This window comes from Pleurodeles waltl, chromosome 4_1, assembly GCF_031143425.1.
Source record: "Pleurodeles waltl isolate 20211129_DDA chromosome 4_1, aPleWal1.hap1.20221129, whole genome shotgun sequence".
In the NCBI taxonomy this organism is placed as follows: Eukaryota; Metazoa; Chordata; class Amphibia; order Caudata; family Salamandridae; genus Pleurodeles; species Pleurodeles waltl.
The window spans coordinates 572,580,408-572,604,642 of NC_090442.1; the positions used below are offsets into that span (position 1 = coordinate 572,580,408).

A 24,235-nucleotide genomic window follows, 5' to 3' on the forward strand; every position below is an offset into this window, starting at 1 on the left:
AGCCCACATATTGAGTACACATGGTCCCTGACTTGCCTCCTAGTTCACTGGCAAGGCCATCAGGGCAGAGGCAGGAGTGTTTCTCTCTTTTAATAACAACATTACTAAAGTATGATGTGGTAGCGCACTGTCATTTACAGACAGTAAATGTCCCATTGAAATAGCCATAAACTGTCCCATGAACTTGCAGCTTTACTGATACTATATTATGTATTAAAAATAATGTTTGAAAACATTCAGAAAACAGTTATCATTTGCACATCACCAAGTAAAGTGTTCGAATTTGTATTTATCCTATTAAATTATTTTTTTCAGCCAACAGAAGTACAAAAAATGGGCTTTCACAACTACTGAGATATATTTTAAAATGTTTGTACAGTTGACCTAGTTATTTAAATGTTGTGTGTTAGGAAAAATCTTACACCCTGCAGCCTCTCATTTCACACTCTTTGTAAAGCAGGCAAAATATGGCAAGATAAAAAGATTTAAAGGTATTTTATTGCTTCTGTTCTGTCTCAACTCCTAGAATGGACAAGTATGTTCTAAATTTAGCATGACCTGATAAAATCTGACCCTCCATAGCAAATTGAGTAGGTTTTTCGAGGCCTGTTTTCACTATGTCTTTGCTCATTACAAGGTTCAGATCTGCTGTAGCCAGGTCAAGCTCATTTTAGTCTCTCATAAGAAGCTTTCTTAATTAGTTTTAGAGATGTAGTTTTATGTCATAGAGGGGCCCTACAATGCTGTTTACCAATACCTATTAGCTTAATTTATCTGTAAACACGCTGTGTGTATTGATGTCAGATCAATCCTCGGGGTCTGTGCACGTTCCCAACACTTCCACCACAAGACAGCTCCAATACTCTGATTAGATTTATCACAGAGTCTAAGAGAGTCCAAGTGGGGAAAAGGGGATTAGGACGGGAACAGCTGAGAAGGAGACCTGTAGGAAGCAAAAGGTTAAAACACAACATCAAAATTACATCTCATGAATTCAGTACCATGCTACAACTCTAAGCTTCGTCTTTTCCAAAAAACATGAACAACCCTAGAATAGTCCTAAAACTGACTAGGCTTTAGATGACCGAATACCTGAGGAGGAAACAGGAAAAGTTAAATAGGACTTTCAGATTCGAGTACTTTCTTTAGCATGAGAATCAGGAAACACTCTGAGCAATTTCTAAACAACCATATGAATCTCCTTTTAAGAATACATATCAGGAACACACAGTATTACATCTAGAATTCTGGTATTGTTGTGTTCATCTCAGAAAAAACATTGGGAAGTGAATAGCGCACATTGTAGATTTTTATATGAGTATTAAACACCATAAAGGATTGTGCACCATGAAATCACACAACGTAGATTCAAGGAATAAATCATGCAACGTGTCAACTTGAAATGCTACCAAGAAAATGTCTTAGAATAGTAGCGCACAGTAATTTACATTATTTATACACAAGGAAAGAATTGCGCGTCTTGCAAATTCAAATGCCACCATACAAATATCAAGAAATGGTAGCGCACAATGAACAACATGAAAAGCACTCAGGGAAAGAATTGCACGTCTTGTCGATTCAGATGCCACCATGCAAATGCCAAGAAATGGTAGCGAACAATGAACAGCATGAATTACACACGAGAAGTGAATCGTGCGTTTCGCAGATTCGAATGCCACCATGTAAATGTCAAGAAAAGGTAGCGCGCAATGAACAACAAAGTTAAATGCTCATGAAACGAGTTGCACGTCTTGCCAACTCGTAAAACATCATGTAAATGTCAAGAAATATCAGCGCGCAATGAACAACCATGTAATAACGAAGTCAAATCTTTATGGAATAAATTGCGCGTCCTCCCTATTTGCAAACCACCATACAAATGTCAAAAAATGGCAGCGCACAAGTAATCTGTTATTCATTTAAGAATTTAAATCAAGAATACGAAAATTCTCAATTACGGTGTTGGGAAATGTCCAAACACCGTCTTACCGCCTGGAAACAGTGATCACCAATGAGAGATGAGTGCAGAAGACTGGAAAAATCCAAATAGGCCGCCGGGACAGGAGCTCAGGAAGAAGCTGCTGCTCTGCACCGGGACCTCTGAATAGTGAGCACTGGGATTTGGGCTGACTCTCTTTTATAGAGTCTTGGCCCCGCCTAGAACCACTCCCAGGCATGTTGCAGGGAAAGTCTCTGAAAGGCCCTGGAAAGGGACCACACCCTGCCACACCCTAACTCACTCTGAATGTCTGCAGCAATACATTGCAAATGTACATTATTTATAAGCACCTTAAAAATTAATCTTTTGGATGGAATTCTGCAATGCAAAAGGTTAAACAATAACATATCATCACAATGCATAAATTACATTATCTTGCGAGTGTTGGGTTTTTGCATTCTAGATGCCCGTAGAGCGCGCACTGTCCTGGTGTTGACAATTGAGCTCAAGACTGTGTGCTTGCAAAATACCCACACCTGCTTTTTCATTGATAACAAAGACTAAAATTACACTGGGTATTTGCAAGAGGAATCTCTGGAGGCAGTGCTGCAGGGGGGGAGTTTCTGCCAGAAAGCATGCATATGCCCTTATTCCTCATTCCCTTCTGTTCCTGTGGTACACTGTGCCTCTTTTTTGTACTGCTTAGGGCTCTCACATTAGGTAGAAGAGGCTTATAGCTACTAACCATAAGGAAACAGGCATTTTGCAGGTTTCCCCACACTTTTGCCCCCATTTGGGCTGATGCTACTATTTTTTTGACTCAGAGTGCACTGAGTCCAGCTAGCCAGACCTCAGTACCAGCGTTTTAACTGCATCAAAAATGCATGCAGAATTGGATCCTCACAAATGGGCAAGGCCTGGCTTACTTATAAGTCCCTAGTATATGGTACCCAGGGCATGTAAGACATAGGGCCTCATTACTAGGCTGTCTGTATTAAGACTGCCAGCCTCGCAGTTGAGGTCAGGGCCACTGCTGCTGTGGCGGTCTGACCGCCACATTAAGACCCTGGCAGGGATTTTTTTTGTTCCTGTAAACAGCTTGGAGACGGGGCCAGAGGAGGAAAACTCACCTCCAAATCGGTTTTACCCTGGGCGTGTTGTCGACTACCTTGCTCCTCATGACCGAGGAAGGGTCATGCCATCTTGAAAGGGGCAAGAATGTGGAATTCTGGGATAGTCAGATGTCACACTTTACAGGAACTTTGTCACTAGGTAGGAGGGGACCAAGTAGCCCATTAGCTAGTGACCAGGATGTCCCCTCAGGGCACTTTCCTGGGATAAATATTAAACCTTGGCATGTTGACCCTTAGTGCTCGCTGGACTTGGAAGAAGGTCTTGTTGGAAGTGCATAAATAGAGGTTCCAACGCCAGATCAACTGCACCTGCTACATTTTGAGCTCTCTGACTTTGACCCTGTTCTGCATGCCTGGGTGGAGATGAGCTGGTTCACAGCACTAGTCTGAAGCAGAGACTCTCTGGGTCAGTTGGCTGGCCCCCCCAGAAAGGCACTGGGGTTATCAAAGCTAAAAAGAGCCCAAGAATCACATCTGCTAGGCACCACAGAAGTTTTGCCACTACCGGCACCGGACACCCCAAAAGACTATTTAGAGATAGCCAAAAGGTGCACCCGTGTCTGCTGGACCAACGAGTGTTGGTTCTGACTGTATTCGTTCTCCAAGAGGGATACCAGCCGCCACTGAATATTTGCACTGCGACTGATGTATCGCAAAAACGTAAGGTCTGCATCGGCAGCCCTTGGAACCCTGCAAAGAAGACTTCTAGGGTCCCAGAGATCTGTGGACAGTCGCCCCCACTTACCTGTGGACTGAGGACTCGACCGGACGCCCACCCTCGTCGACAGCACAACATCAAGAGCATCCTAGAGCATCTTGAGTCTGCATCCCTCAGCACCAGGACCACTCCATTGTTGTCTATGGCGGTCATCCTGTAAAATTTGGATCTTGCTGTAAAATCTCTATGGTGGCCAGGTAACTGTCCAAAGTATACTTTCTGGTCCCCTAGACCTCTATCCTGTCACAGCTGGCTGCCCAACTCGGGCCAGAATGTCGAAGTAACTTTTACAAACTCTTGAAAAGTTTCCAAACTTTTTGTTGGCCAGTGCTTGTTTGTGGTTGATTTAAACATTTTTTTATTACTCCTCAAATCTATATCTCCTGAACCCTCTGGTGGATTTTGATGATTAAGGTCTCCAAAAATGTATCTAAATCTTCTTTATTTTTATAAATCGGTGTCTTGTTTCTTCCATGTTGTGTGACTTATTCTGTTGTTTGGTGCTGCTAAATGCTTTATATATTGTTCGTTTGCTAAGCCTAACTGCTCGCAGCCACACCTACCCAGGGTTAAGCTTAAGGTTGAGTAAACATACCCACTGGACCCAAGGCGCTATTTGCGAGTGTACTGCACGATCAATCTGTCCAGCCATATCATATAGTACACCCAATCCGTACACTAACAAACTGCTAAAAATAGAAAATCTAGCACTAATTATTTATACTGACATTCAAAGTGTCCTCCTACATGAGGACGCTCTCATGGTGAATCAGAAAGGCATTTTGTCCACCTATCAAGAGCAACACCCACCCTTTGAATATAGCTCTGTGATTATCCCTCTCCTGCCCGTTAACTGTTAGATTGGACATGACCATTGTTCCAAATTCTTTCAAGTACTATGTGTTTGTACGCAATTTTCAGAGGACAGGCTGTCTAGTGTTTTTTAATGGACATCCCCTCCATGACTTCTCATATGGTCATTATCGACTTTCCTGAGGTGTTACAGTACTCACTGTCATTCCTCACTTATTTCTCCAGCATTGGGCATTTCAGTTAATGTATCCCTTCCCAATGTCTGCCAAGCAAGACTCTATTTCTTATCTGTTTCCCCTACATCCTCACCCAAGGTGAAGGGGTGTGTGTGTGTGTGTGCTACTTCAGATGCAGTGGTTCTTTACCTTTTGACAACTGTGGACCCCCACGTAATTACTACTGGAACCCAGGGTCCACCATTTCATTATTTTGGATTGTGGGGACACCCACTGAGTCATTACTGGAAGCCTGAGCCCCTTTCCTAAGTATTTTCGATGAGCTGAACTGCAAAAAAATACATAAGTTTCATCAAACAAATGCACAAACAATGGAATATTGTATTTAATTCACAAGCAAATATAAAATAATTAAAAATGTAATTTTAATGGGAAGGTAGCATCTTTTCTAAATTAAACTAAGGCCACTCATCATCCGTACTATATTTTGTTTGATGAACTTTCACACTTCCTACGAATCAATATGAGGATACTAACGAAATTGTTGGCCTACAGTTTTACATTTTGCTTCTTTATTTATATACACATTATCAATTTGTTAAAAATGTTTATTTTTCTAAACAGTGGTGGACCGTCTGAGTAGGCTTTGCAGACCTCTCGTGGTCTCCGGACTACAGGTTAAGAACCATTGCTCTAAGGATTTCAGTGCAGACTGCTTTCCATGCCATTTAAAGTATGAATGAAAAAGTTGATCCCCATAAGCATTTAATATACTTTTTCTGCAGATCGTTGGTAACAGGGCAGAATGGTTTTTCCTTGTAGTACAACTGTGGAAGGTTTTGGCAGAGAAGATGGACATCAAAACTGTATTCACCGTTCACTAGTACTCTTCACAGGACTGCTTTCTTCTCCTCATAGTAATGGGGCCTGACCAAAATCTATGATGTGAACAGCTTTTGGGGGCTTGCTATTGTTTTCCATTGCTGTACTCCTGCATTCTTTTTTTCTATTTCAGAGCAGAAGCAAATAAGTGTCATATTTAGTCATTCACTTTGTGTCCCCTCAGGTCCCTGTAGTACTGCTCTGACACATATGTCACGCCTTCTAGGCCTGGTCTCCAGATTCTGTTCTGCTGCTGCAATTCGATTATGCAATAGTTCTCATACATCTACTCTTTCCTTAAGGAAAAAGACTCTTTTGCTTAGCTCTGTGACTTCTTGGTAGACCTCCTTCAGCCTCGCATGAGATCATTGTGCTCCACCTCATTTCTTCATTAATGTTTTTTAAAAGGCTTTGATGAAGCACTTTGTTATTGTTTCATTATTTTGTTGAAATTGTTAATTACTTGCTGGGCTCAGTTCTGTTAGAACTTCACCTAGGGGTTTAGTGTGCTCACCAGGCTCTCCAAAACCAGCCAGCTTTTTTACCTTCGGCCTTTTTTGGGGGTCATCATCACGATTCCTTCTTCTTCTTTCTGTTACTATTCATTATTTCTGGTTTTCATAGTCAATTTTTGCAACCTCATTTTCTTTCAGAGTCTGTTTTGACAACTATATTGATAGGTACCACGTTTCAGTTTGTATTTGGCAGGCGTCCATATCTGGAGTACGGGGCGCTCTGGAATATTCTCTGAGGTGTGTGCAGTGTAGCACATCTGCGTTCATGTTCGTCTTCTCTCATAATGGCAGCTGGGATCTTCTGCTCTGCCCCCTCATATGGGTAGCCGGAATTCACACTGTGGTCCCACAGAGCTGCAAAGTGCAAGGTCTTCTACCTCACAGGGACTGCATAACCCAAGTAAGCTACTCAGCTGACCTGCCGCTTCATTTTGTACTAGTTATGGCACCTGCTGTACACTTTCATGCTGCCTGGATCCATGGGTGCCATTGATGTGATACGCAATCAGACATACCACTGGGCCATATCTCCTTCCTGTCTTAAACAACTTTGCCTCAAGGTTTGATGCTGTGCGCCCCTTTGGGGCAGTCTTTAGCATGCTTTGACTTTTTGGGGGCCTCTAGTTTCTCACTTTCTCCATTTCTCGTCTTCATACATTTGTGCAGTTTTCAGTCTTTTGCTCTGAGCCTCGAGCTTTTTTGTGCAGAGATCTGGCTCTTTTCTCTGCCTACTTCAGACCCACCAGCACCTTCACCCTAGAACCTGGAGGCTCTCGTCCAGAGATTCTACAATCTAAGGAAGTCCGCCCACAGGCCCAACGCCTGTGAAAACAAACGGCGGCATTTGAAAACCAGTACAGCTGATTATAAACATTATCATTAGAAAGCCTGATTATCATACTTTTACACTGATGATATTTTATTGATGTGGGCGAGAGTGTGGGTGCACTGACATTATGTTGTCCATAATTTATTGAAGGGTTCATAATGGTATTTTTATTGTTTCTTAATTGGGTACATAAATAATTTATTTTTCTTTTACTTGCATTAGTGCATTCAAATGTAAGCCTTAAAGACTTGGGGCCTGATTTAGATATTGGCGGATGAGTTACTCCTTCACAGTGGTGCCAGATAGTCCGTCCGCCAGGATCTAAATCTCATTGAATATAATGGGATTTAGATTTTGGCGGACAGAATATCCATCACCATTGTGATGGAGTAGCTTGTCCACCAATATCTAAATCAGGCCCTTTGTCTTAGCATCCATGCGCTCTTTTTTGATATGTCACTGTATATGCATTTACTTATTTGTGTTCCCTTTGAGGGGAGATCACATAAATATGACTCTCTGTTGATGTGTGCCATCTTAAAACTACTATAAGGTATATCGGTTTGATTTTTTTTTTTTCTGACCACCATAGACAGTTTGAAGTGGTGATTCCCACAGAAGATTCTGTCATAACAGAGATGACATCCACGTTAAGAGACTGGGGCACAATGTGGAAGCAGCTTTATGTGGTAAGTGATAAAACATTTGCTAGTGATATACCATGGCCAGTACTAATGTATTTTTGGTGGGCCTTACTGATGGCCAACCACTGAAGGAATGTGTGTAGTGGATAGTAGTGTGGGGGCAGGTAGTAAAAATATCACAATAATTAGCCGCCTTATTCTTGTCTTCTTGTGTTTTGTAAGTTTTCCACCAATGGTGCAAAAGCTCATCTCTCATTGATAGAATTAAACTAAAAGTACACATTGAAAAGGACATAAGAAAATTCTTTTTGAGATTGCTGTCAGCTTAATGCCCTGCTTGAAAAAAGGTTTTAAAGAATATGAACACATTGATGCAAAAGCTGGCTGGTATCAGACTTCTGTTATCACACTTACGTGCGTACATTGTTTCACACATGCATCTGACACAGCATTTTAAAATGTAGCAAGACTGTTGGAGAAATACTTAAAACCGGCTTCTGAACTTTCGCCTAAAAACTTTAAAATGTATTGATTTTTCTGCAAGGCATTATCATCCTTATGTCAGCATACATGAGTGTAGAACTCCCCTGATCACAATATCAACTGTTGTCTGCTATTATTCAGAACTTGATCCATCCACCCTTGTCTGTGTATCTGGTTCGAGGTACTTTGATAATATGCACAGTGGTTCCTAACCCTTTACAAAACCCATAAATGGAATGAAACAAAAAAGAGAGACTTAAACTAAACACATTTCCTCTAGCAAATAAAACCTATTAATAATATAATTCTTTACCACAGTACTGAATTCTGGCCCGGATATTCCACTTGTTAGTACTTGGCCCCTAATAACTTAATTTTGATAAGGTATTTCTGTGACAATTTTATGGCCCATGACGTTTACTATACTACCTAAATGTGTGCTCTTCAAAAATATACTACATTCCTGAGAATGCCTATTACACTGTCTGATGTAAGGGACTCTTACGGGTAAATTAAACTTTTGTTGATAATTACATTAATAGTACATATAACTTCATTTAGAAATCAATTGATTGCCTAATATTCCATGTTCCCATGCTACCTCGAATACAGACTCCAATGATTCCTATGTATGATTTTCATGAAGGTAATGTGGATGGAGGACATCCAGAACTGCAGTTTTTCCACTAAAATGAGAGACTTGCAAGATGTTTGTACTCATGCTTCACATGAAAGTTCCCACCAATGACCCAGAGGTCACATCAGTCTTCTACTGATTCATGTCATTGATAAGTTGCAAAATACCTCTAAAATGAGTCGTCTAACACATTAAGCAACAAGCCAAGTTCACAGCCAACACAGTTCTCCCAATATGGGAATACCATTAAGAGTCAGCTCATTAGCCTATTAATATTGTTAATAATTAAGTAGTTCACTTGTTTTGGGGTTTAAGGCTCAACTACCAAATGTACTTTTACACATCCAACTCAGGTAAGTGTCAAAAAACAGACCACAGTAAATCTTCAGTTGCCTCCAAGCTATTGACAGTGGAATGTCCATCAATGAACCGTGACACAGCAGTCTTAAGACCAAAATCCGGCTGAAAGGCAGCACTACCACAGTACTGCTACCAATTCTCTTAGAACAGTGCCTGGATTCATTTTTGACAGATGAACCATTAGTGCCCATCTCTAGATGAGGCCTGCTGATACTAGTAAATCTGGGATTGTCAGTTTATGCTCTCAAGAGTAAATATGTGATTGTGCTTTTCCTTGATGAACAGTTGATTTGGTCTCTTAATGATAGAACCAGCACTCTAACCACAGCTCTTATGTGCTGGTCCCATGATCCAGCCCCTCCTGCCCTAAAAACTAAAGGCTTCCCAAGCACGTTTGTGCTTACATTAGACAAATTAAATCAATATATAACTTATAGCATGCCATGGAGGACAGAGCTCTCAAACCTGCAACTTAGTCATGCCCAATTTAAGTAGAGGTGTGACTGTCATTTGGAAAACATTTATTCTGATGGTTACTTCTAACTAAAGCTTTCTCAACTTTTATATACATTCTGAACCTTTTGAATTTCCCCGGATGCCAGACTAGATCTGAGCCCTGATAAGTAGTGCACTCTGGCTCAACTGTGACATTGTATTGCTTGTGGAAGAGACCTCACAGAGCCATTTGTACACACCACCCTATCCAAGCGACTGACTTCCTCTCATTTCAGATCAATGTCTTAATGCAAGTTACCATCCTTGGGTAAGTCGGAGGTGAAGTCGAAAGGGCAGATTTCACCCTAAACACAAGAAGTCCAAGTGAGACTCTTCTCACTCTTCTCCTATCACTCCCACTCTAGAGAGTTTTTCAGTCAGCTCTCAAAGGACTTGACTCTGCCCCCACATGAACTTGAAGTATCCCAAGGCTGGTCCTTGTGTACACTGACCTTCTCATGCCATCTTTGACCCTGCAGCAAGTAGATGCCTTCAAGGAGGCCATGATACAGCGTTTCCACATAATGATGGTTCCCTCTGGAGAGTCTTTGAGACTCAGAGAACCATGGGTGCGGTTATTTAGATTTTTGCTGAAGGACCTTACCACATCATCACTGACTGACTCTGTTGGGGTCTTCTCCCCTCCTCCCAAATCTGGCATCAGCCCAAATCTTCACACCTGCACCAAAGGCCATGTCGGTCCCATCAATTCTGGTCTCTTCTCGAGAGGTGCCTGCTCTGGATCTATCACCTGTTTCAGATCCACTGCCGATGTAAGCCCATGCTCAGCTGATTAACCACTATGAGACAGCCAGACTTCACCCTCCAGCTCAGGAGGATTCACAGGAAGTTCCATTCCCTCAACACCAGTGGTACCAAAAGCCGGAGTCCTTGTTTGGATTAGATTTAGACGCTGTTCTGGGTCTCCAAAACATTCTGCATGGCAACAGTGATGACAAAGAGACACATAATAAACCATCCATTACACTGATGATGGCCTGTGTAAAGATTTCCAGAATTCTAGCGGCCTGGATACATTCTCTGTGACAGAATCTAACTCCCGGCCATGGTTCCCTACAGAGGAGACTGCGTCATTTGCAGTAGTAGTACAAAGGGCCACTGGACTGTTGGACCTTCAGCACCCACAGTAGAGACCATGATAAACCTATTAACTGAGGTCTCGCAACCTGCCACGTAACAGCTCTTAGTGCTCTTTAATGAAGCTTTGACAGAGACATTGCTGGTGACCTGGTCCAACCCATCTTCAGCTCCAGCAGTAAGTTACCTTGTGGTTTGACTTAATGTCCTTGCCCTTGTGGGTCTGACCTGTCTGCCCCAGCAGCTGACTATTGAAAGCTTGGTGTTTAAGGCATCCACCATCAAGGTCAAACCCAATACATTTCCCCATGTCTCTGCCAGATAGGCAATCGAAGTGCATAGATGCTTTTGAGAAGAGGGTCCTCTCATCCGGTAGTTAAGCTTTGAGATCTCTTAATGATGCCTGCTTTCTGTTGTGTTATAAACATTCCCTCTGAAATATGTCCAATAATGTTCCTGACTGCCATTCCTGAGGGATTCCGAAATGCTTTTGCACAAGCAATTGAGGTCAGGATGTGCTTAAGTATATGTGTAGGTTGTGCCCTGAACAGCATTGTGAGGATCAAGCACCATGTCTGGATACACTCCTTGGGGTTTTCTGGGAAACCTCCCTTATTGACATTCCAATTGATGGCTCCAGGCTTTTGTCGGAAAATGTTGATTCTAATATGAAACGCTTCAAACTCAACTGCTATGGCCTCGGCTGGCTCTCACCAGCTCATCAGTTTGAACAACAATACAGAAAATACAGCCTTGCCTATTGTTAAAGACAGCCCTCTGGGCTTGTGCAACAACCTATACAGACTTCATGGCTCCAGAGGACATGTGGTCACCAGCAAAGACAGCAGTCCTCTTGCTCTTGGTCGACTGCAGTCTAGCTACGTCGATTTCCCCTCCTATGTTCATGCACAGGCAGAATTAATTTTTATCTGCCTGGCTGGTGTGCAATTACCTAAGACTAGTGGGTGCTGCAAGTTGTTTGACATGGTTATGTTATCCCTTTTACATCCTTTCTCCCTCTTGCTCCCCTGTTTTTGTTTGGTCTTTAGCAACTTATGTCTCCTTACTTTCCCAGGATGTTAAGTCACTGCTGTCCAAAGGAGTTATAGAGAGTGTGTGTTCCGGAGGTGGAGAGGTGTTACTACTGGTACATGTTGGTGGACAAAAAGGAAAGGGCTCAGGCTGGCATTAGACCTTCAGATTCTCATCGTATTCCTTTGGGCAGACAAGTTCAAGATGCTGACATCAGCCCAGTTCCCATCTGCTCTTAATATGGGGGACCGGATGGTGTTCTTGGACTCACCGAATGTGTACTTTCATGTGCCTGTCTGGCACTTCCTTCATCTCGTTGTGGGGTTTGAACACTTTCAGTTAACCATCCTGCCTTTCGGCCTGACCTTGGACCCTGGCTGTTTACAAAGGTAAAGGTGGTGGTTGCAGCCCATCTTCGCAGGCCAGGGATATACATCTTCCAATACTATGACAACTGGCTCTTGAAGGAAATAACGCTGTAGTCACACTCTGACCACGTACAGAAAACTATCACTCTACTGTCATCCTTGAGATCCTACACAGACAAACTGAGATCCCATCTGCAGCCTATGCAGAGAATTCCTTTCATGGGGCCATAATGGACAGAGTGGCTTTCAAGACTTTTTGAACCTTCTGCATCTAGTCTAGGACATTCAGGTTATGATCCTGATGTTTGGTGCCTACTTCTTGGTTCTGGCTTGGATGGTTCCAAGGATTCTTCACCACTTGGCTTTCTGCAGCTTTCTAGTCCCTCCTTCCCATTGGCACATGTGGGATCTGCAGTGGGCCCAGCTCTGAGACTGCCTCTCGGACAACATCTGTACTTTGGGAGAGACAGCTTGGTTCCTTCAGTGGTGATTTGTAGAAGCCAATCTGACTGGCAGCCGGCTATGCACTCTCTCCCACCCAAAGCTCACAGTAGTGGCACATGCATTATCTCTGGGGTAGGTCAGTCACCTGAACAAAGTATAAATCAGGGGTCTTTGGTCACTGGTGGAGCAGAGGCACAGTTTCTGACTATTGGAGCTTCCTGCCATATGGTAGGCCCTAACGGCCTTTCTCCCACCCATCAGTGGAAAGCTGGTCCTGATGTACAATACAACTAATAAGTGGTACTGCGACAAGCAGGGCCGTTCCGGTCACCAACACTGTACCAGGAAATGTTGAGATGTTGGGGGAAGGTTAACCTTCAGGGGATTTCTCTGTTGAACAACCATTTAGTGGTTCAGGTCACCGACACCGTACCTGATAACGTTGAGATGTTGAGGGAAAATCAACCTTCAGGCAATCTCTCTGTTGGTCAACCATTTAGGGCTGTTTTAATGTCAAGGTGGACAAAGTCAACAGATACTGTCTGCCCATGAATGGCATTTGCAGCCTGAGGGTGGTCCAAGGTGTCTTTGCCAAAATGGGCATGCCTTAGGTAGATCTTTTTACAACGGCCTAAAACATGCAGTGTCACTTACACTGCATGCTGGAGTTATCACCTCAAGGCTTCCTAGTAAATGCATCCGCTGCAGTGAAGTTCTGGTCTTTTGAATGCCTTCCCACTTCTGCCCTGAGTTCTGAAAAGGTTAGTAGGGACTGATCCATCTCATCATGATAGCTCTGAATTAGGCCAGGAGATTTTGGTACAACACTCTGCTGCTCATTTGCCCTCTACTCTGTCTGCCTGTTTGAGGAGGATCCTTTTGCTCCAGCAGCAAGGCAGGGTCCTGCATCCAAATCTCAACAAGCCACACCTCCATGTGTGATGATTGAGGAAGCCCAACTGAGTGGGGCTTAACTTGGATGCAGAAGTAGTGAAAGTTAACGTTGCTGCTTGAAGCCTCGCTACCAAATTCATTTATTCTGTTCATTGAGCCAAGTTTGTGGCTTGGTAAAGAACCCGTCCAGTGGATCCTCTTTAAGCCAAGTTGCTCTGATGTTTGTTTTCTCACTGGCCTGATAAGGCTTTGTTTTGTGCACTGTTAAGTTATTTACCTGGCCTTTTATACTTTTGGCTAACCAGCCTTTATTTTTCAAGTGTCCGGATGTGATGCATTGGTAAAAGTGACTTGCATACATGTTTCCTACTACGCCCATTATTGTGCACTAGTTGGACCTTAACTTGGTTCTAGCATTCTGTTTTTTTAAATAGTATTTTATTGATTTTATAAAAACATACAAAGCTCAACTGGGCCACTTTACCCTCTCTCTCCCTCTTCCCCACTTCCTCCCCCAAGTTGCCATGCTCAGATACCAGAAGCACTGATTAATCCTTTCCATATTTTATCAACTTTTTTGGGACATCCTCTTCCTTCATTTATCTCTTTCTCTTGTGTACAGCTGGTTCTTGCATTCTTCTTGTGCATTTCCTTTGAGCCTATGCACAGTTGCTTATTTAGTTTGCTGACCAATCAAGTGGTATTTCTCTTTGCACTTACTAGTGTGTTCTCTGTATACCACCTTCTTCCCTGACAAACTGGCGCTACAGATTTGTGCTTTCTTTCTGTCTAATGTATTGTCACACTTCCACATGGGGCAGTCTATCACTCTCCCTCCTTTTTTTCTCTCCACCACTTCCCTCTAAGGAGCGAGAGAGGCTTCATGCGCTGGACCTATAAGGATCTTAATTTTTACCTTGAGGGCACCAAGTACCACCTTGTGGATGGCCAACTCTATATAGGTCTTGCCAGTTCTAAGAAAGGAAGGGAGTTTCAGAAGAGGATTTTCTCTAGATGGATCATCCTGTGCGTAGACATGTGTTGCACCCTGACTAAAAAGAAGCTTCCTAAGGCTCTTCTTGGTCATTGAACCAGAGCTAAGGCTGTCACTATGGCGCTGAGGAGGTGTGTTTCCGTGTTGGACATCTTGCAGGCCCACATGAGCATCTATTAACACATTAACCAGGCATTATTTTGTTAATTCCCAGGACCGTAGAGAGGGTTATCTCGGCTGATCATTTTTGCAGCACTTCTAGGCATAATGTCGTCTCCTCAGAACACCCGCTCTGGCCCCGACCACTTTCTTTGTGGTATTGCATTGGTATCTATTCATATGATGCAGAATTTCCAGTTACAAATATCCATCAAAACAACAAATTACTTTCCTTTCATGTTGATATTCCTGGTGAATACTCTAACTGCAAATATTGTATGCTCCAGCCAGTTAACGTTGCCGAATAGTTGACTGCCTCAGTCATGTCAGTCTGAGAGAAGTTGACAAATGCACAGTACAGTGGATAGGCTCCTTTTACTAGGACACAGTGTGCACTGGTGAATACAAATACTCTATTAGATTGTTGAAATCCCCTTCATTGACACAGTCTGCACCCTAAGAAGAGCATAACTGCATTATGTCAGTGAGATATTCCAGGAGCACCTTAAAATATTATGATACAGAACTTATTCAGTTAAGGGGTCCTCATTTACGGACCACAATAAGAACAAATTAATACTTTATTTGCATAATTAATAAAAATAATCGCAATTGCCATATAAAAGAATGTAGCTTTCAAAAGTGCAGTAAAACAGCCGAATAAAAACCACATTTCACACAAATTGCTAAAAACCCAATGAAACCATAAAAACATATTTGCCCACCCAAAGGAAGCACTAAAATGCAAAAGCTGCGTTGCGTCACAAGTTCCAACTGAGGGGACGACTGGAAGACAGTATCTAGCAGCGTGCTGTGCTGGTTACCCGTAGAAAGAGCAGATTAAAATGTAATTTACCCAGTCTGGAGACTGGGTGAGGAATTACAGTTAAGGAAGAAGGGCTGTGTCGGGTGTTCATGCGATGGGGGCTGCAGTGTTAAATTTCGACACGGGCTGATAGCTCGGACATTTCTCGGTTGTTTGGTGCCTGCTGTAGGTGGTGTTAAGCTTTTAAGATGAATTTGGCCAAGCATGCCATTTATTAAGGTGTCAACCCTTTACGACAAAACAGAATGGCCTGCCGGCATGATCTAATGCCATTAGAGTTGAAGATGTTTTTGAGGTTAGCTTCCGTCAAGGTAAGAGTGCAGGACATATGTAAAGAATGTTTACAGTCTTCCCGGTGATACGCACAAAGCCTGTATCTCCCGCTGTTGCAGGTGTACGCCATTTTGGAGCAACTTCCAAAGAGGGAATTAGTCAGAGTCTGACATGGAGCACCTTTGTTTTTAGTCTTTTTTCCAATATTTCAGCTGCTGCGCTATTGGGGCCTTGAAAGTGTTAATTGTCCTCCAGGCATTCAATCGCGTTCAACATTTATCTTTATCCTTGCTCCACAAAAGTCACTTATTTTGCTTATTTAATAATTGCTTAAGAGTTTGTGTGGTAGGGATTTTAGCCATAGGTCTCCTGCCGGCACGTGCTTTACTGCAAAGGTGATTTTCTTAGCCCATGGATTTGCAACTTCCAGCAAGTACATTCCTATTTCTTCCCACATCAATGCTTTTAGTGTATTCGGTTGTGCCTGTCTCAGCATAGAGGCATGTATGAGGAGCACCCCTATCCTCCACCAGTGCTTGGTTTTGTAGTTCGAATTCCAGCCTGATTTCAGCTGGTGAGGTGCTATGTGGAAGTCGGAATAGAAGACGAAAAGATTTGCTCTGGGCTATGTTCATGAAGTTGTGAAACTTGCCGGGAAATATTTCCAAACCATATGCCAGGGCAGGCAAAAACTTTGGCTTCATCACCGTGAGGAGTGGATTCCAGGTGGAACTTTGCATCCATACAAGTCCTGTCGATGAAACTGCAATTTGAGACACCATTCTTGCTTTTAAGGTGTTTAGGTCGAGGTGATGCGACCAGCGCTCCTGCAATCAGATGCCGAGGTATTTGTAGCAGCTACTTCTGCTGACTGGCTGATCCCCACAGAGCCATTGCTTTTTTGGATTACCTGCTTGCCAAAGATGACTACCTTAGTTTTTTCCAAATTTACTGACAGCTTGTTTATCTTGCAGTACTCATTGAAGCTGTTTAGTGCTTTTTGCAGGCCTATACCTGGGATATTCAATAGGACGATATTGTCTGCATTTAGTAATGATGTTAACGGCTGATTACCCAGTTTGCGAGGATGGGAGCAAGTGGCGTTCAATTGAATACACTGATCTGCCATGTATACATTGAAAAGCATCCTGGCCAGTATGCAGCCTTGCTTGACGCCTCTAGCTATCTGGATTTTAGCTGTCACTCTTGCATCACTGCTATTTTTACCCTTGCCCAGTTGTCAGAGTATAGAAGCTGTGTTCCTTTTAACAGTTTTGGAGGGATATTGAGGTTCGCTGATTTCCTCCACAACCTGTGCTGTTCTACTGAATCAAATGCTTTGGATAACCCCACAAAGCAGGTGCATAAGGCCAATTTCTTGTTTGTTTATTTTCCCGCTAACACAGCTAATGCTGTCAGATTGTCCAAGCTACTCAATGAGGATCGGGAGCTGGTTTGATTCAGGGGTATCAGATTAAGTTTTATTGCCCATACCTTCAGATCTTCTAGCAGGAGGCCTGCAAAGATTTTTACATCAATATCGAGCAGTGCAATCGGTCGATAGCTGTCTGGGTTCCTGTATGGGCCCTTCTTGTAGATTGGATTAAAAATTGCCCCTTTTCCAGGATTCCGGAATTTTGTTTCTGTGACCCAGGAGTTAAATATGTCGTAGAGCTGACTGGACCAGAAGACAGGGTCATGTTTTAGAACTCCTGTATTGTGGCCCTTTAGACCGGGGGCCCCACTCAGTCTGCAGCATTGGATTTGTCCCCCAACTTTTTGCATTTCAACAGACAATGGGTTCAACTCGCAACTAGAGTTAGAAATTAATTCCACTGCTTCCTTACTGCTGTAGAGCTTCGAGATATGCTCGATCCACTTCTCCTCCAGCACTGCCTTCTTATATATCTTTCTTATATCGCGAAATGCGCAGAGGTGGCTGTTGTCCAGCTGCTGTCTCTTCAGGAGTCTGGCTGATTTGTTGAGCAGTTGTCTTTGTTGCCTTAAGGCCTGCGTGAACCATGGTTTTTTGCTTGGTGGAGGGCTGGCCCTTGGCTGGTGATACGGTTTTAAACAGTTCTTTAATGCTGACAACCTTGCCTCTCACATGGTGATTTCGTCCACCTGGATCACTTGGTTGAAAAGTGAATTGGCTTTCCATGCTTCGTATTTCTCCAAACACAGATTGAACAATCTTATGGAATGTAGATGGCTTCCATGGTCCTGTTCTATCTTCTGTAGCAGTGCCGCATAATGATTGTTGTTTGCTAGTTCCATAATTTGTGGGTGGTGGTTGCTTTTGCATCTCACCTCTATACTGAAATCATGGAAATACTGTTGAGGTGGATGTGTAGCCTAGGGTAGATGCAGATTTCCTTGACTTATGGGTTGGATTCATTGGGCTGTCTATAGGGAAACAGCCATTTAGGGCCCTCAATTCTAGCATCTCAAGGACTCTTACTAGAGGGTGATCACATTTATCCAGGTCCCTAAAGGGTGATGCGTGTTGTGGTATTCCCAGGTTCTGACCCAAAGCGTCTTCTCTGCTACTTCATTTAGCTTAGTTCGTCATGTTTAAGTTAAAGTCCTGTGTAATAGTCCAAGCGGAATTCTTGTACAAGGCTTGTAAGGCTAACAGTTCTTTTTCTGTTTTATCTAATAGATGCTGTTTGTGTGCCGTGTTTGGGTTGATATGAATGTTTATTATTATAATGGGTATAACGGACTGAACCAGTAAGTAGTTTTGCATACTAACTGCTAACATGTGGGCTGGTTGCAGGTTAGGTTTCTTGCATTAAAAGATTTGCTTGTTGTTCTTTAAGTTGAGAGGCCACCTTTTGGGTGCCCTTTGAGCTAGCATATTTTCTGTTTCTTTCCAGGTTTCCTGTAGGCAGGCCTGTAGGGCAAAGTCCCTCAAAAAGGATTCCAAAGTTGTGTCTTGACTGATTTTACTGGCTCCCTCAATATTCTAGGATATTACCTTAGGATCCCCGTGCTTGCATTTAGACAGGGTTCCTGAGGTTTGGTTTACGTTGACGTTGCTGGTTCTGGCTCCCTCCTTGTAAAGAGGGACTGTGTCAGGAATGGAAGGTGAGTTTGTGCCTGCTGACTTCCTCGTTTTGCTGGCCCACTTCATAGTAATGTCTTGACCCTAGGTGTCCCTGTGCAATGAAAATTTACTTGGGCACCTTGTAAAGGCGGAGGATGCTCCCTTTGTGCCTTGAAGAAATGTTCTCTTGATTCCTGCCCAGTGGTTGGTTGTCGTGTCAACCTCCCTTATTTTTCATTGTCTCTTTGGGGTATAAGGCAGGACACCTTTTTTACTCTGTTCACTTCTGTTAGCTCTATGCCCCATCTCCAAATACGTCTGATTTTGACAACAGTGACTGCATAATCTCTGGCCTGTTGAAACAAACTTCAGTGCATTTGTTTACATCGCACTTCCCTGGTGCTAAGAAAGCTATGTATTCAAGATCTTTACTGCTTATTTGTTCCACGCCTTGGATTGCCTTGCAGATTCTCATGAGGTTTCCTCAGTTGGTGATATCCCATGGCCCATGGGATTTATATGTCAGGTGAAAAATTAGGGTGCAAACACCTCTATCTTTTAAGGGCAGCAAGTGTTTATCTGCCGTCTTGTGACCTTTTGTGGCGTGATGGGCTGATGTGATTGCGGTGTCTGTGATTGCCTTTTGCTCTGCCAGGTAGGCCACCTGATTATTTGTGAGCATGCTATACTGACTGGCTGGAGGGTTTATGTAGGGCCACATTATTCTTGGGGCCCGAGATAGGGACCTCGAGTGGGTGAGGTCGCCACATTGCACACATGCACTCTCAGGAGCCCCTCCGGGCTGGGTTGCCTGGGTGAATGTCTTGTTTTGATCCAGTTGGAGACAGTTTTTGCGGGACTTCACCTTTCTTGTTGCTTCAGTAGAGTTTCTGAACTAAGGACAATTCCTTGGCAAGTTCCTGTTCTGTCCTGGGTCCCCGCTGTTGACGTCTGGTTGGTGGTCTCGGGGAGTAGTGGGTGCAGGTGGATTTCAGCTCTTGCGGAATTTTGTTGTGATCCTACGGGTTCTCCTATTGTTTTTCACAAACTAGGTGTCTCCGGGTTCCTGCATCCTGGTAAGGCTGTTCTTCCCTCTTCCTGCTGCCTTTGAAGATTGATTCCCTGTCGTGAGGTTGACAGCTTACCTGTTGTGAACTGAGACTCAGTATCAGCCCGTTGGGCAGGAGGCGTGCCCGCTGTCTTGTTTGCTTTTTCCCTGCTCTTTTCCTTGGATTTCCCTCTCAGTGGGCTGTCATTGCTGTATCTGGGGATGAGTGAGTCTTTCTTTTCCTGACCCATGACTGTTTAATTGTGCATTTCTCTTAAATGTCTTTTGTTATTTTTTGGGCAGAACGGGTATGAAGTGTGCTTCCACTGTTTCGAACTCTTTGAGCTTTTTACTGTTTCTCCTAAGACCGTGCAGGACTAACTTCTTCCTGTGCTGCCTCTTTAGGCACTCCTTTTTGTAGGCTGCTTGTTGTCTTTGGCCTTGTAGCACAGAGAGCGCTGCCTGCTGTCTCTCCACTGTTACAACTCATGTTTTAGGTCTGTCACTATTCTGGGCATAATAGATGGCAATTCTTTCAATTTGTTCAGGATTGGGCTGCAGTGACAGTGGTAGGTCTGGTTAGCTGGCTCCCTGTAGACCTCCACTTGAGCTTGTGCTCTTCTAATGAGTGCATTTAACCTGTCAATTGCCATTGTGTGGTCGCCAAACTTTGCAGGATTTGAATTTGAATATCCGATTTGTCTGAATTATAGAGCGTTGTGTTGGTTATGGCTGTGAGAGCTTTATTTAGGGCATCCCCTCCTGTCAGAAGCTGGGCGTCCTTTGTGTCCGTAAGAACACAGTTTTGTGATGAAGCGAATACCTGCAACTTATTGGTAAAGGGCTGATTTGCGCATCTTTCTGCTTCTGATAGCTGAAACGCCCCCTTCGGCTGAGCACTGCTAATCGGCCTCTTTATTGAAGACCTCGTCTAATTCTTCCTGTGTGAAGGTGGCCTCCCAGCACAGGCTGGTCAGATTCTTCTTTGAGATTGGTGATTCCAAGGTCAACTTTACCAAGCTTGCGTGAAGGCTGCCTTCTGTATGCTGACCCTTGATATGAGGTCTTTGGGTGTCATGCCTCTGCCCTATATCACTATGATTGGGGATAAGGGGACATCCCATTTCTATGGCTGAATCACTTGCTCAGTAGAGATTATTTTGAGTTTTTAAACCCGGTGGTGCACTTGGGGCCCTTAGAGTGCTGGGAGCAGACAGCTCCGGTATGGATTCTTGTGTTGCCTTGCTTGGCGGGGCATTATCCCAAGAAGTGCCCATGGTAATTGCACTGTCAATCAAAGATCTTCCGTTGTGCTGTGATCTCGGGACTATCCCTTACGGGGGCGGTTTGCAACTGACTTTTTTCCCAGTGACTGGAAATACTCATTGATGCCTTTGCACCCTGTGTACATCTTTCGACCTCCCCTTTGTGTCAGTTTGTGATCTCCGGATGTGGGCTCCTTTGCCTCTATCAACTCTGTTATCACCTGATGTGAGGCTTGTGTCAAAGTTGGGGACCTGGAGGAACGCTTCCCCTTTTACACGCCCTCCCTGTTTGTTTGGAGCACCTTTTCTCTTCTCATGAGGTACTGCACCCTGTTGTGGACCATTGGAAGAAGGGAGCTGCGGGTTCTCATACTCTCCTACTCTTCCTGTGTACTCCTTGTACTAAATTTCGCAGCTTGTGTAGCTCTGCCTCCTGGATGGTGCCGATTGCCTACAGTTTACACTTTACTCCTATCTCCTACTAACTTACTTGTTGAGGAGGTTAATTGACAGCAGCTGACATAGCAATGGCTTCTGTCTGCGTAGAATGTGGTGTGCTCACTGTTGGTGGGGGGGTCGACTCTGAGTCCTTGTTACTTGTTGCAGTTGCTGTTGCACTTACTATCACTGTTTCTTCTTATGTGCTACTCACAACGTGGGTATCTTATCGCCGCAAGCATATGGCTGGTATAGCTGAAGTTATGTGGGGGTTCAGAGGGTTTTCCCCTGATGAGGGGGGACACTTTGGTCCTTTAATTAGACCTTTTGGTCCACTTGTCCTTCTCTTGCTGTTCAAGTGGGTTTGTTCCATTGACTTTCATGGTCTGTCCCCTTGCCCCACTGCTGGTGGCTTGGTGGCTCTGCTGCTCGGACTGAATGCCTGATTACTGGCCGATAGGTGGCCGCTGATTGTGCAGAGGGGTGCCGATGGCAAGTGGGCCTCCCCGGTGTCCCCCACAAGCTGCACCCAGTCTTAGCTGGGCCGTTTTTGTGGGGGACCGTGGCGCACTCTCAGCGGCAGCCAACTCCAGCTGCCGCACTCACGTTGCCGTCAGCTTTGGTGAGAAGTGGTTGAGTGTGTGGTACTGTGCAGGCAGTGCTGGTGGTGCGGACAGTGCAAGCGGTGCAAGGCATAAGGCGCAAGGTATCTGTCCTTTTGGCGTTCCCCCTCGAGACGGGCTGCTCACAGCTGGAGACCTCGCCCCTGCCCTGCGGGAGGAGTGCTTTTGGGGGTGAGGGGCGATGGATCTGCGGGGAGTGGAGTCACAGAGGTTGGGGAGTCACGATAAGGGTCACAATAGGGCGCCACTCTTTCCGCTCTGCTCTCCGTCTTGCCGCCGATGTACGGCCGCACCGCCACGCCACACCCCTGCTACACGTCGGTGCTGGTGCTGGCGCCGACGTGCCCGCAGTGCTTCCGATTTCATTTCAGAGCTCACAGCCTGATCAAACAAAGGTTCAGAACACAGGTGCACGATAAGAACATGTTCATGGAGGTACAATATCCGCCAAGGGTAGCTGCCTTATTTTGATTTGGCAAATTAAATTCCAACTTTTGCCGACTTGTTATGTATGGCGCCTTGTTTGAAACATAGGGAATTAGCGAAAACATGGTATTATGCATCACGGTACCAAAGGTCACAAGAGAATTGGCTCTGTGAATACTGATGGAAGTTTGTGTGCTAAAACTGTTATCACTTGTATATGTTATGCTTCTGCTGTAATTATCAATTCAACACTGCCTCCAACCCTACATGGCCTATGTTCTTGGATGTTAAGACCACGATCCACAATGAACATCTGTACATGCTGACGTCTAAAAGTCCCAGAAATCGTCTCACCCCCAATCGTCCTCCTGCAATGACCACTGGGCATGTTTGGAAATGTCCCTTTAGTGCTCCCTGAAGGCCCTGTAAGGCTCTGCAATGCGGGCACACTTTTGTCAAAGGTTAGGACATTTTCGGCTCCCAGTGTGGATGTAGCCTCTGTTTTCCAGCTGGTGTACTTGCCACTTGGTAACTGTAAATGGAGCGAATATTTTCTCCCTGGAAGGAGTATTACAAGCAGTAAGAAAGTAGTTTTCTTTGAGGTATTTTTGCATCTGAAATAAGATTCCTCTGTGTGACGGTGATTAATGTTTTTGTTCTGCTAGTGGCAAGGGCTCCAGGCTGGTTCAGCCCGCCAGCAGAGAGATACAGCTTAGTCCTGAACATTATCAAATGAAGTGAGAAAAAAACATCCTGTGAAGAGGAGTCGAATGGAAAACCTGTGACTAATGTGTTTTCGTGGGCAGGGAGACATGTGGTTAGCGAACGTTAAGTTGGATATAGAAAAGCAGCGCAAAAGTGGGGAGAACTCCAAAGCAGAACAAAAATAAAACCTCCTGAGTGAGTCATGTAAGTGCACGCATGCTAGCTGAGCTCGGTGTGCAAGGGAAGGAATGTACATTATTTTCTGAGCTCGCTCGTATGTTTATGCAGAGAAAACATGGCTTCTTTGCGGATTGTTCAGTAATGCTCATTTTGTATGTTTTGCAGAAAAACGACGGCGATCTCTTCCACCGCCTGTGGCACATCATGAACGAAATCCTGGATCTGCGTAGGCAGGTGCTGGTGGGCCACCTGACTCACGACCGCATGAATGACGTCAAGCGGCACATCACAGCTCGTCTGGACTGGGGCAACGAGTGGGTAGCGCGCGCCACAACAATGCGCTTTCCAATAACTGCCCGCGCGCTAAATAACCCATGGCTTGGTGGCGTGATTATGTCTGCAGCGCGGCCCCAGCACTTTCACTGAAGTTTAACAAGATTAGCACATAAACAGCTACCTTCATTACATGAAAGAACCAAAAGTAGTTTAATGCAAGTGAGGGTTCTGCGGTCCCTCAGTATGAATCTTTGCCTCTGCGTTTGTTGTCCGCAAACTACGCTCTGTGCCAGTTCTTCCCCTCACAATGATTGCACGCCATCGACTCTTTGATCATTTCTTTTCATACTGAATGTGTTGTGTAAAATACCTCTGCTGGCTAGTGTACCTACTGCATGGACCTATCTCCAGCCCGAAAGTCGTGAAATCCAAAAAAAGAGTGGGGGGGATTTCGGTTTCAGGTCCGAGGTCATTAAATCGAATCGCATCGAGTTTTGTAAACATGGGACCTCG

At 44.2% G+C, this 24,235-nt stretch overlaps 1 protein-coding gene across 2 annotated transcripts in view; it reads left to right on the forward strand.

Annotated features, from left to right (window-relative positions):
• Positions 1-24,235, forward strand: part of DOCK4 (dedicator of cytokinesis 4) — a 1,300,588-nt gene that overhangs the window by 350,436 nt on the left and 925,917 nt on the right. For both annotated transcript variants that reach the window (XM_069228963.1, XM_069228964.1), the window contains exons 5-6: positions 7,598-7,694; positions 23,612-23,760. In XM_069228963.1, coding sequence (XP_069085064.1) covers positions 7,598-7,694; positions 23,612-23,760 — 246 coding nt within the window. The remainder of the gene's footprint in view (positions 1-7,597; positions 7,695-23,611; positions 23,761-24,235) is intronic.